Here is an 11,860-nt window from a genome sequence, read left to right as displayed (position 1 = left end):
CATTCGGTGTATAAAAGAAAACTGTAATGAGATTGTAAGACAGTGAACTACTAGCAGTGATCAAAAGCCGACCATCTATCTCTCTTGATATAAAGAAGTCTTGTCTTGACTTTGGTTGTGTTCAGAAAATAACAATACAACTTAACGGTAAGAAACCGATGAGTGGATCATGAATAGTAATTGAGCGGCAAACTTTAATTACAAAATCATAAAAACCAGTGACCAAGAAAAGTAAATTAAGGAGATTTTAATTAAATTCGTAAAATAATACATATATCCGAAAACAGTTCAATTAGAAATAAATTTCAATTAATTGCTCCTATTGTCGGTGATATTGATGGTTTTAAGGAAGTAACAATGAAAAAATGCTGATTAGTAAATTTTCGTTTAATTATCGTTAACTGTAATCCATTCTTATTATCTCATCAACATCATCGTTGCGTTCAATCATCATTTGTTGCGGTCTTGATTCAGTAAGCGCATAATAACAAAATCTCATTTTTTTGCAGAATTAACAATGTGCGACGACGATTTGGCCGCTTTAGTTGTAGACAATGGATCCGGCATGTGCAAAGCTGGATTTGCTGGAGATGACGCTCCAAGAGCAGTATTTCCTAGCATCGTCGGAAGACCTCGATACCAAGTAATATTACCTAGTTTAAAAACATATCAATTAACTAAAGTTACTGTTTGATGTATTAGGGAATTATGGTGGGAATGGGACAGAAAGACTCGTACGTAGGCGATGAAGCTCAAACGAAAAGGGGTGTCTTAACAGTGAAATATCCTATCGAACACGGTATTGTGAGTAATTGGGATGATATGGAGAAAATTTGGCATCACACGTTTTACAACGAACTACGTATCGCTCCCGAGGAACATCCAGTATTGTTAACCGAAGCCCCTCTGAATCCTAAAGTGAATCGCGAAAAGATGACTCAAATAATGTTCGAAACATTTGGTTCCCCAGCAATGTACGTCGCGATACAAGCCGTTCTGTCGCTCTACGCAAGTGGAAGAACAACTGGTATAGTGATGGATTCTGGAGATGGCGTTTCTCATACGGTTCCAATTTACGAAGGCTACGCACTGCCGCATGCTATCTTAAGATTAGATCTCGCTGGCCGCGATTTAACTGATTATTTAATGAAAATCTTGACGGAGCGCGGTTACAGCTTTACTACAACAGCAGAACGGGAAATCATACGAGACCTCAAAGAAAAGATTTGCTTCGTCGCTTTGGACTTCGATCATGAACTCAACCAATCCGCCGTTACGAGTTGCCACGAAAAGTCTTACGAGTTACCAGACGGTCAAGTGATTACCATAGGCAATGAGAGGTTCCGTTGTCCGGAGGCAATGTTCCAGCCATCCTTGTTGGGAATGGAAACACCGGGTATACACGAAACCACGTATAACTCAATCATGAGGTGTGATGTTGATATTAGGAAGGATCTGTATGCAAACACGGTTCTTTCGGGAGGTAGCACGATGTTCCCAGGCATTGCAGACAGAATACAAAAGGAAATGGCAACACTTGCACCATCCACAATGAAAATCAAAATAATCGCACCACCTGAAAGAAAATATTCAGTGTGGATTGGCGGTTCGATTTTGGCCAGTTTGACCACTTTCCAGCAGATGTGGATTTCAAAGCAGGAATACGAGGAATCTGGTCCGGTCATCGTCCATCGCAAATGCTTTTAAACAAGTCTCTTATATTTAGAATGTACTATTTATTATTTCTTTACAATATTCATAACACATTTTTATATAATTTTTATCCTTATGAAGAACTAATATTTACAGATTTTAAAAAATAAAACTTACTTTACATTTATCCATTTCAATATTAACTACATCACATTGACACAAATGGTTTATGGATTTGTAGCAAAAGCTATTGGATTATTCAAGACGAATATGATAAGAAACAACACATAATAATAGTGGAATGGTTTTCTTTTCCCAAATACTTCAAAATTGACTAGAAAAATATTGGTCTTCAAGATTCTCATAGACTTGACATAAAAAATAAATAAAATTGTCTTGACAAGAATTAGAATCAAATTGAAAACAATAACTTAACCTAATTTCAGAAATTACCTAATAATATCAATGTAAATTCTCATTAATTTAGAGTTTTTATACTAAATATCACAAATTACAAATCAGTTCGTAAAGTATTCAAGAATTGAGAATTATATAAGAAAAAAAAAATAAAATATTCTTGAAAATAATCCAAACACTTTCGCTTCTATAAACTGGTAAATTGCTATTCAAAGTACTGCATCTAAGGAAGATAAGATGCAGATGAAGGATGACACTAAAATTATAAAGAAATTATCTGAATCTTAACTAGTGCAGTCCGTAGGGTAATGTTAACAGTCCATAAGGTAATAAAATAAATTTTACATTCTATACAAGTTCCCCATCTGCATATGTATATTAAACATTCATTAGTTAAGTGTGATGCTTAAAACAACTAATTAAAAGTTTCAGAGATCAAATTGCGTTTTTTTATCTAGGATACATTACAAATAAAATGATTTAACAACTTTGAAATGTGTTCAATATTGCTAGCAAACAATAATAACATTAAAATAAATTTAATATTCTGATGTATTTAACATAAATCTGTTTTTTGGGTCTGTTTTACAAGAACTTTGATATGATCTTTATTGAGAAAATTTGTCATTGCCGAAAGAGAGAAGGATTAGTAATAAAATAAATAACTAATATACTTATCGTTTGGTACCTCTTCGTCGCCCACTTTGTTTTCTTGCTATTGTTTTCTTTATTGCTGGATTTGTTAGCCAAGGTAAACTAAATTCGCTAAAAAGAATACTCATATATAAAGGTAATATTTTCAGAATGAGTAAATTATACCTTGGAGGTAATTTAGGTAGTAAGCAACCAAATGCAGACACTGGAAGCGAATCACATAATTCTATATATTTAATATCGTCAATACACGGCCATAAGGAATCCACGGTCTCTGTTTGTTCGGATCCTCTATTATTGGCATCTATTCTATCTTGCCTTTGTTTTAATTTTTCTACTATCCTCTGTTCTCGTATCCTTTGGACATCCCATCTTTAATAGAAAATTAAAAATGATCTTTATAAATAACTATTATACTAGTTTTCAAATTATACCGTTTCCTTCTCCGCTCATCATTTTCTAATCTAGTGTGTCTCCGTAAAAAAGCCTCATCTTCCAAATTTTCAGTTCCTTCCATTGTATAGCAACTTGTATAAACTTTCACTCGCCACCGCGGGACCTAATAATATGATTTTAGTGAATAAGTAACATAAATAAGACTTTGGTAAATACCTCAAGGTTTGATGTTGCAGCTTTTGCAGCTTCTTCAGCTAATTCCTGGCGTCGAATAATATCTAAAGATTCATCTCCAACTTGCGTTACATATTGCTCATCACTCGTTAAAAATTCATCGTTTTTCGCAATAGATCCTAAAACAAGAGAGAAATTAATAATGAATGTATAAAATCTAATTAGAAATTTACAAACTTTTCCGCCTTTTTCTCGAGTGTCGTCTACAATTTTTCTTTTCCTCTGATGCAGAATCATTATTGGACACTGCTGAAGAGTTTGAATAAAATCTCTTCCGACGAATGCTCATTTTTAAATTCTTCATTGGATCACCACTAGTTACTGTATTTGAGTGTATAGTATAACTAGCTTCTGCAAAATTAGCCAGGTTGCCACTTTCAGAATTATCTCTTCTCTGTGCAAGTGGTTTATTATCCTCTTCAGTATCTTCAGAAACTACAATCTCTGGTTCAACAACTGTAACTTCTGGATTTACTTCATCTGGTTCTTCCTTAACATTCAATTCTACTAACATTTAAAATGAAAATTTATTTATTTTATAATAATAATTTCTATTTAACTTACCAGGCTGTGTTTGAGAATCATCATTTATAGAAATATCATTGTATACTTTGGCTTCATCTACAGTTTCAGAGGGTAAACATAGTTCTGGTACTTGTGGTACAAGTTCTATATTTTGCTCTTCAATTGGACCCAAGTCTGGGGTCATATCTTCTGTGGAGCTAGCTGGGCTTGAGTGAGGAGACTTTGTAATTTCAAAATTAGAACTTGATTGACCTGCAAGTCCACTTTCCATGCAATTCAATTGCTCACGAAGCTGTAACCAAGCAACAATGTTTTGTTTTGATATTGTTTGTTATGACAACATTTTAAATTTAAATTGTGATTTGAACTGTATATTCTTTCATATAAGTGTTACCAAACTTACCCTTGCATTCTCTTGCTGCAATATAAAAATAGTATTTTCTTTATTTATAATGTCATCATTCTGTTGCTGGATTAAATCCAAATGTATCAACAAGAATTCTTTGAGAAAGTTAACCTCACTTTCTGACGTTTGACAGGTCGTTTGCGGTTCTTCTGTTATACCATTTTCTTCGTGGTTCGTAGCATACATATGATCATAGGAATGATTTATTTCTTCCCCACGTATACTATCACCAATGTCTTGTTGAAAATACTCCAAATTTTCCACCGAATTTGATAATTTCGCGTTATTTTGCTCACAGAAATGATCGGACATCTTCGCCTCAGCTCGCTCCCTTATGTTATGCTCATTGTTTCTCCCTATTTCATTTTGAATATAAAACAGAACAAAAAAAAGAAGAAAAAATAATAATAATAAAAGCAATAAACTCAAGACAATAAAAATCAGTCAAATTGGTACCAATCAATTATTGGCGCGAAAATTTCTGAGTTATCCTTTTTCTAACAATTTGATCATCAACAATGCACCTTATTGGTTGATAACAGGAGAGGCGAATTGCTATTGGCCAAAACATTCATTCAATACCACCACTTGTGATTGTCCCTTTAATTGGAGACACCAGCATATAAATAAAAGAGGCTCAATAAGATATTCCAGTAAAATATCCAATCTTACCTCTTGTAGAAGGATAAACAATTCCGAACATAAATGTTCCGATCCAATTAACAACGAACTGAACAATATTTCCTTCTACATCACTCCATAGATAAATATGCTAAATGTCAAAACCTCTTGTAGGTTATGTTTGTTTTGTTGTAACAAAACAAAAGTTCCGACTACCCGTCTCTACTCCAGTGTCATTGGAAAATATAATATAGGGAAACTTATTGATGATAAACCAGAATTTCTCACACAATCAACACTGAGTCCATTTCGCATTGCGTTTATTCCACAGCACACAGCCGCAGACTAGGCCAAAAACAACGCGCGATATATTTTGATAATTACTTCCGGATTCCGCAACTTTAAGCGCCAACTTTGAATGTATTACCTGTACACTGATAAAACTTGATAACTATAACCGTGTAACATTTGAAACAATTATTTTGATAACTATAATTCTATAATTTAGTTAGTTTTTATTTTGTAGTTAAGATTATAACCGTAAAGTGTGCGATTCGTTTACAGATGCATGAGATGCATCCTCTGGCAATTCTAACGGTTGGTAGCACTGTAACAACAAAAATCAATTCCGGTTATTGTGTCGGCGCAAAATTTCCCATAAAAACTTAGATCAGATCAGAAAATCGCGAACAGTACATACTCCCATAAAGAAATTACCGTTTTATAAATATCTACAATGGGCATCTCGGAGACAATGAACTACGTTCTCTACGAGAATCCAATTTCTCAAAGTATCCAGAATACAACTAAGAGCATCATGAAGGTTAATATATAACATTAATAATCATGAAGTAATTTATAAAATATTGCATAATTATTTGTCGTTTATTAGCCAATTTTAAATGGAACTACTGGATTTCAGTCATCACAAGCACCAGTCCAAATCATTACTAAGCCAGAACCACTGTGGCAACTAGCCAATCAGTCTGGTCCATTCATTAAAATAGCTGCCCTTTCTGGGGCTCTGGCAGTGGCCTTGGCTGCATATGGCTCGCACAAAAAATACCCAAAGGACCAAATTGTTGAGTTGAAGGGAATATATGAAAACGCCAACAAAATTCACTTTTTCCACACCCTAGCACTCATTGGTGTACCAATGACAAGATCTCCAAAAATTGCAAGTTTTTAACAATGTGTATGTAAATAAAAATTAACTATTGTTGTTTTAGTGTGGCAGCTTGCTTATTGCTGGGACTGTGTTATTCAGTGGTCCCTGTTACTATCATGCCTACACAGGTGAAAATAAATTTGGCAAGTTGGCCCCAATAGGTGGGACTATACTCATCCTAGGATGGTTGGCGATGGCTTTTTAAACTAGAAACAATATTAAGAAAAGGTGATTAGCCCAATTAATATATGATATTAATACCCAAAGATTTAAAAATAAAATTACTGGAATGTTTGTTTATTATTATTTATTTGTTTTAAGGAAATAAATTGATTGATGTTTACAAATTTAATTTTTTTTGTCTATTTACATTAATATCTAATGATAGTTGTTGTAACCTCTATCATTGTCCCTCTTATTATAGTTGTAATTATCTCTGTTGTGATGATGTCTGCTTCCATGTCCTCCTCGATGCCTGTTGAACCTGGTTTTGCCATACCAAGGGCTAATTATTGGTGGATTTGGTATTCCTTCATGATATACTTTCATGTATTCTGTATCTGCTTCAGTGAATCTATGTGCAAAATCGTAATTGCATTTCTCTAAAAATGCCAATTGCTCAGAACTTAAACTATCTGAAGACATTTTATAAACACTTTTCTAAGTATGTATATTCGTTGGGTCTGAAACTTGCCTTGCTCGAACAATTGAAATAAAACTTTGTGTAACTGTCAGTAACTGCGATTTTATAGTAATGATAGTAATGCTGAAAAATCAACAAATATTGTAAACATAACCACACATTTTTTTGACAGTTGGCATTAGAATAAATTCAGCCTAAGCTTAATCTAAACCTTTATCTTCCTCTTTTTTTCAAATATATTTTGCTTAAAATGTGAAATATGCTAATTAATAATAATGAATAGAACTTTGCTCCAGATGGGAATAGTATATTGAAAATTTAATTTAATTTTCAAGAATTGTTTTTTTTGCATCATTGTAATTATTGAAGAGAAATAAGTAATATTTATATATGTAATAAAATCGTGTTTCTTTCAGAATTAATTTTGTTCATTATAAATTTAAATATGTTTAATTTTGATTCTTGACACGTTTCAATATTTATTCATAGCAGACGTATATCCCGTTTCCTGTAGATGGAAGTTTTACTGTAAATGGAAACGCAGGATGGGATGTCCTGTGTATTTTTTAATTGCGGATAACTTTCATTAGTTGTCTATAGAAAAATTGTGCCCGATGCCGTATGCCGTGTATTTTTATGTCAAAAACCTGTCATTGCTTGTCATACTGTAGGAGCGTTAGTGTAGTACTAAATATATCAACTGGCGAAATAAAGAGAACGGCCGGACGTACGTTCGCAATTTGAACAAAAGGATTTGCGTGTGACTGAGTGGGAGAGAGATATGTGGCGCGTTGGTGGAATAGATTCCATTTGATAATCGGCAATGGTGGATCCTAACTCTTTAATGTACGGCACAATTTCAAAAGCGTTTTAAGCCTGGAAGTCGATTAAATGTGGCGGATTAAAGGAACCCGGTAGTTGAAACAGTAACTGCATACTCCATTTCAACAATTTTTACAATTAGTGCCTGTTAATATCAGGTAAAAAATACTGTTTTTTATATATGGCTAGCTGGTAAATCCTAGTGTGTATAATTTTTCATGAAAGGCTGACGCATACTTTTCGTCCCGCCCATGAATTTCTAAACAAATCAACATCTGAGTCAACCCTTGTACTATCAAGGACTGATATTTGATTTCAGCCAGAATGTCTTCAGACGAGGAGAAGCCTCCTGCACCACCTGTCCGGTTAACATCTAACCGAACCATGGATTTAACCAGTAATTCCTTAGCTGTAGATAGACCTTTGCCTAAAGAGCCTGAAGATGCAGAGAGGAAGAAGAAAACAATCAAGTCCAAAATTAAAGGCAACAAGCTCTCAATCATTGGTTCAGATAAACCCCATATATCTCATCCAACAAACTTTGAGCATACAGTTCATGTTGGTTTTGATCCCGCCTCTGGTGAATTCACTGTGAGTATTCAAAAATACATATATAATCTTCCTTTCCTTATATTTAATTTCTGTTATATTTAAATTCTGTAGGAGCTTAGTTTTCTATTATTTTTTGTACTTCCGTATTTAATTATTAACTTTGTACAAATTCTGTTGCAAGCTGCCTTTGAAAGTGAGTATTGTTAGTGTTACATTTTCATTTGCCATTTTAGACTAGGTTATAAATACTCAAACATTTGAATAGTACACATTGACACAAACCAATTAGGATATAAATTATTATCTACCAGTACTTAAATTGGTTTTTATTCTAGGGAATGCCAGAGGCTTGGTCCAGATTATTGATGACTTCCAATATTAGCAAACAGGAACAGAAAAGCAATCCTCAAGCTGTTTTAGATGTTTTGAATTGGTACGATAGTAGTACGAAGGAAACTCCAAACACCAAGTATATGACAAAGACTACTAATACTACACATTCAGGTAAATGTTTATTTCTATTACACATAATTGATTTAATTTAATATTCAATTTTAGGTTCCTCATTAAGTAGAGTATCTAGTTCAAGCCCTAGTAGTACTACCCCTACTGAGGCAGATGGTACACCACATTCTTATCATAGTCCAGCTCATGTTGTGAGTTCAGAACTTGAAGAAGACGTTCCTCCGCCTCCGATCGCTAGTAGACCCGAACGCACTAAAAGTATTGTAAGTATTTTAATATCAACAATTTTAGAATCGTGTTTCATTATTATGACTCTTTTTTATAGTATACTAAACCTATTGAAGATCCACCTCCAATTAGTAATAATAGTGTACATACCCCAATACATAGTCTGAGTCCGGCTCACACCACGCCCACCCATGTGCCCAATACTAATACAACAACGCAGGCTCCGCCTCTGTTGGATAGAAATAAGAATCAGGCCGGCCCTGAGGTATCTCGTCCTGCCTCAGAAAAACGAAAAAAGAAGATGTCGGATGAGGAGATTTTGGAGAAACTTCGCAGCATCGTCTCTGTCGGAGATCCAAACAGAAAGTATACCAAAATGGAAAAAATTGGCCAGGGTGCTTCGGGTACAGTTTATACTGCAATGGAAACCTCGACCGGGGTCGAAGTCGCTATTAAGCAGATGAATCTTTCACAGCAACCGAAGAAGGAATTGATTATTAACGAAATTTTGGTAATGAGAGAAAACAAACACGGCAACGTCGTCAACTATTTAGATAGTTACCTGGTGAATGAGGAACTCTGGGTTGTAATGGAATATTTACCAGGCGGTTCTTTGACGGATGTTGTCACGGAAACTTGCATGGACGAAGGACAAATCGCAGCCGTTTGTCGAGAAGTATTGCAAGCCCTCGAATTCTTGCATTCCAATCAAGTCATTCATCGTGACATTAAATCAGATAATATATTGTTGGGCTTAGACGGATCAGTTAAATTAAGTATGTTTATTTTATAAATTAAATGCATATTATTAATTAATGCTTTATTTTGTAGCTGATTTTGGTTTCTGTGCTCAAATTAGTCCAGAACAATCCAAACGAACTACTATGGTTGGTACGCCTTATTGGATGGCTCCAGAAGTAGTGACCAGGAAGCAATATGGGCCTAAGGTAAACATATTATTTACATGTTAGGATTTACTAAAACAAACATCTTTTTGTTAGGTCGATGTGTGGTCTTTAGGTATTATGGCAATAGAAATGATTGAAGGGGAGCCACCCTATCTTAATGAAAATCCACTTAGGGCCTTATACCTTATTGCCACTAACGGCAAACCTGACATCAAGGAAAAGGAGAGACTATCAAGCGGTTTCCAAGATTTCCTTGATCAATGCCTTGCTGTCGAAGTAGAGAAACGAGCTTCAGCTAAAGATTTACTCAAAGTAAGATTGATTATCATATCAAAGTATCTTAATATTTATACTTCTTTTATTATTTTAGCATCCATTTTTGAAAGTAGCAAGACCTTTAGCTAGTTTGACGCCTTTAATAATAGCTGCTAAAGATGCAGCAAGGGGTCACTAGCATTAGCTTTAGGAGTTTTTTTTAAGAAAGAGGCTGCCGAGATGAGTTAGTAGCGAGTAAGTGATGAGAAAATAATAACAAAAAAAAACAAAATCTTGTATAACATAAATGCATATATACAAAAACATTTTATTTTGTATATTGTTTAAGATGATTTTATTTTGCATTTACTGTTACAGAAAAAAATATGAAGATTATATATTATATATAAAAGAAGGAAATGAAATATACAGACATAGATAGGGACTAATAATTTAGCCGAGCTATTAATGTAATTATTAACGATGAGGTTTTTTAAATATTCAGTATGCAATGCATTTATAATATGTTCTCTAAGCGCTTAATATTTATATTCTATAATTTACTTTCAAAATGTATTTTCCCTCGATTTTGTTTTCTTTTGAATGTGATAGTAAAATAATAATAATAATGATATAATATGGCTGCGTGTATTTAAAAAACCGAAATATTCGTAGTTTACAGTTGTGCCTAAATTATATTAAAAGAAGAGAAAGAAAATAAAAAACAGGTTTTATATATTTAGTGATTGCATTACAGTGAAGTACATTACTATTAAGTTATAGATTTTTATCTTTTGTTTATTTTATCATCATTTTATAATTGGACAAATTGATTGAAATTACATAGGACATATCATTGGCAGATTTTCATTTTGACTAAGCTAAATTTTTAGTTCCTATTGTTAATTTTGTTTTGTTTATTTTTACGATTATTTTATTCAAGTAATGTTTATAGTATTTTCTTAATTTTATCTTATTTTAATGACGACTTATTTTTATTAATATTAATTGTTTCCATATCTATACATATGTAATGCTTTTCATTTATTTTTTAATTTAATATATTTTTATTATGTATATTTAATATGATATATAAATATTGATAAAAAAAAACACTATGATATAACCAATTTATGAGAAGCAAATAAAAAAACTAAAATGATTATTTTTTTATATTAACTAGTATGGTGGTAACAAAAAAAAAGATGATATGATATGAAAACTAAGTATAAAAAATATATAGCGATCGTTTGTTCTTTCTTTCTAAATTGCTACTTTATTTTTAAAATTTGTATTATATAAAAGTTTATTATTTTTAATTACAAAGAAACACAATGGACTGTATAGCTTTTAATTTGTATTTAAGATATGTTTCTCTAGCTATTAAAAATAATAAAGATTTGTAGCTCAACGAAACGATAAATATTTTTCTTTTGTTTTTTTTTTCTTTCTTTTCCGTTTGTAACTTTACTTTAGAAAATGTATCGCATCTTATTTATTCAGTAACTGCTTTAATGTTTCTATTATGTTGATTTTTTATTGGATTATATATGAGGATTAATATAATTATATATAAATGAAATGGGGATGGGGCGTCGATGGGTTTTATTTTTTGGATGAGTTGTAAACTTGGCTATAGTATTTTTGCACTAGTATTTTAAATGGATGAGTATACATGATATAATAATATGGAAGATTCATATTGTGATTTGGCTCTAGTATTTAGTGTACTCGTGCATTGTTATGTCAGATTATATAATATATATATATATATATGATATTATTGTGTGGTCGAAAATAAATCCTTTTATAATTATTCTTTCTAAAGAATCGTTTACTGGAAATAATTATCTTACTTAAATTACCTGCAACATTTATTTTAATTATTTAGTTACCTAATTTGACAATGAGAA

At 32.6% G+C, this 11,860-nt stretch overlaps 5 protein-coding genes across 10 annotated transcripts; 3 read left to right on the top strand and 2 right to left on the bottom strand.

Moving 5' to 3' along the window:
* Positions 1-1,707, top strand: LOC108564786 (actin, acrosomal process isoform-like). Its single transcript, XM_017923917.1, has 3 exons — positions 1-147; positions 510-643; positions 703-1,707. Exons 2-3 carry the CDS (start codon positions 518-520, stop codon positions 1,705-1,707), a joined length of 1,131 nt encoding a protein of 376 aa, XP_017779406.1. The 5' UTR covers positions 1-147; positions 510-517.
* A 447-nt stretch (positions 1,708-2,154) lies between these two features.
* On the bottom strand, positions 2,155-5,452 carry LOC108564795 (male-specific lethal 1 homolog). 4 transcript variants are annotated; one of them, XM_017923933.1, is made up of 9 exons: positions 4,958-5,452; positions 4,810-4,885; positions 4,283-4,641; positions 3,919-4,171; positions 3,532-3,861; positions 3,337-3,473; positions 3,159-3,283; positions 2,890-3,096; positions 2,160-2,835 (listed from the first exon to the last, which is right to left on the bottom strand). In XM_017923933.1, the coding sequence occupies exons 3-9, from the start codon at positions 4,595-4,597 to the stop codon at positions 2,745-2,747; spliced, it is 1,458 nt and encodes a 485-aa protein (XP_017779422.1). In that variant the 5' UTR covers positions 4,598-4,641; positions 4,810-4,885; positions 4,958-5,452; the 3' UTR covers positions 2,160-2,744. The 4 variants fall into 4 exon arrangements, with proteins under 4 accessions (XP_017779421.1, XP_017779422.1, XP_017779419.1 ...); XM_017923932.1 differs by lacking the exon at positions 4,810-4,885 and having other exon boundaries at positions 2,155-2,826; XM_017923930.1 differs by lacking the exon at positions 4,810-4,885.
* An 84-nt stretch (positions 5,453-5,536) lies between these two features.
* On the top strand, positions 5,537-6,369 carry LOC108564797 (transmembrane protein 256 homolog). 2 transcript variants are annotated; one of them, XM_017923935.1, is made up of 3 exons: positions 5,537-5,729; positions 5,829-6,083; positions 6,136-6,369. In XM_017923935.1, exons 1-3 carry the CDS (start codon positions 5,643-5,645, stop codon positions 6,277-6,279), a joined length of 486 nt encoding a protein of 161 aa, XP_017779424.1. In that variant the 5' UTR covers positions 5,537-5,642; the 3' UTR covers positions 6,280-6,369. The 2 variants fall into 2 exon arrangements, with proteins under 2 accessions (XP_017779424.1, XP_017779423.1); XM_017923934.1 differs by having other exon boundaries at positions 5,542-5,729; positions 5,799-6,083.
* A 34-nt stretch (positions 6,370-6,403) lies between these two features.
* LOC108564798 lies at positions 6,404-6,869 on the bottom strand. The gene has a single exon (XM_017923937.1). It carries the CDS (start codon positions 6,717-6,719, stop codon positions 6,453-6,455), a length of 267 nt encoding a protein of 88 aa, XP_017779426.1. The 5' UTR covers positions 6,720-6,869; the 3' UTR covers positions 6,404-6,452.
* Positions 6,870-7,382: 513 nt separating this feature from the next.
* Positions 7,383-10,210, top strand: LOC108564801 (serine/threonine-protein kinase PAK 1). 2 transcript variants are annotated; one of them, XM_017923941.1, is made up of 9 exons: positions 7,383-7,697; positions 7,859-8,130; positions 8,273-8,284; positions 8,427-8,595; positions 8,650-8,819; positions 8,882-9,560; positions 9,616-9,731; positions 9,786-10,004; positions 10,063-10,210. In XM_017923941.1, exons 2-9 carry the CDS (start codon positions 7,864-7,866, stop codon positions 10,144-10,146), a joined length of 1,716 nt encoding a protein of 571 aa, XP_017779430.1. In that variant the 5' UTR covers positions 7,383-7,697; positions 7,859-7,863; the 3' UTR covers positions 10,147-10,210. The 2 variants fall into 2 exon arrangements, with proteins under 2 accessions (XP_017779430.1, XP_017779431.1); XM_017923942.1 differs by lacking the exon at positions 8,273-8,284.
* The last annotated feature ends 1,650 nt before the right edge of the window (positions 10,211-11,860 follow it).

This window comes from Nicrophorus vespilloides, unplaced genomic scaffold (assembly GCF_001412225.1).
Source record: "Nicrophorus vespilloides isolate i.1.1-1 unplaced genomic scaffold, Nicve_v1.0, whole genome shotgun sequence".
NCBI lineage: Eukaryota > Metazoa > Arthropoda > Insecta > Coleoptera > Silphidae > Nicrophorus > Nicrophorus vespilloides.
Note: the sequence above shows the minus strand (reverse complement) of the source record. Positions and strands in the feature narration are given on the sequence as shown.

Coding starts and splice junctions, on each gene's coding strand:
- LOC108564786 (XM_017923917.1), top strand. CDS start 518: ATGTGCGACGACGATTTGGCCGCTTTAGTTGTAGACAATGGATCCGGC. Junction 644..702: donor TCGGAAGACCTCGATACCAA/GTAATATTACCT, acceptor TTGATGTATTAG/GGAATTATGGTGGGAATGGG.
- LOC108564795 (XM_017923930.1), bottom strand. CDS start 4,988: ATGTTCGGAATTGTTTATCCTTCTACAAGAG. Junction 3,862..3,918: donor TGATTCTCAAACACAGCCTG/GTAAGTTAAATA, acceptor TTTAAATGTTAG/TAGAATTGAATGTTAAGGAA. Junction 2,836..2,889: donor CTACCTAAATTACCTCCAAG/GTATAATTTACT, acceptor TATTCTTTTTAG/CGAATTTAGTTTACCTTGGC.
- LOC108564798 (XM_017923937.1), bottom strand. CDS start 6,719: ATGTCTTCAGATAGTTTAAGTTCTGAGCAATTGGCATTTTTAGAGAAA.
- LOC108564801 (XM_017923941.1), top strand. CDS start 7,864: ATGTCTTCAGACGAGGAGAAGCCTCCTGCACCACCTGTCCGGTTAACA. Junction 8,596..8,649: donor TACTAATACTACACATTCAG/GTAAATGTTTAT, acceptor ATTCAATTTTAG/GTTCCTCATTAAGTAGAGTA. Junction 10,005..10,062: donor CAGCTAAAGATTTACTCAAA/GTAAGATTGATT, acceptor TTATTATTTTAG/CATCCATTTTTGAAAGTAGC.
- LOC108564797 (XM_017923934.1), top strand. CDS start 5,643: ATGGGCATCTCGGAGACAATGAACTACGTTCTCTACGAGAATCCAATT. Junction 5,730..5,798: donor CAACTAAGAGCATCATGAAG/GTTAATATATAA, acceptor GTCGTTTATTAG/CCAATTTTAAATGGAACTAC. Junction 6,084..6,135: donor TGACAAGATCTCCAAAAATT/GCAAGTTTTTAA, acceptor TTGTTGTTTTAG/TGTGGCAGCTTGCTTATTGC.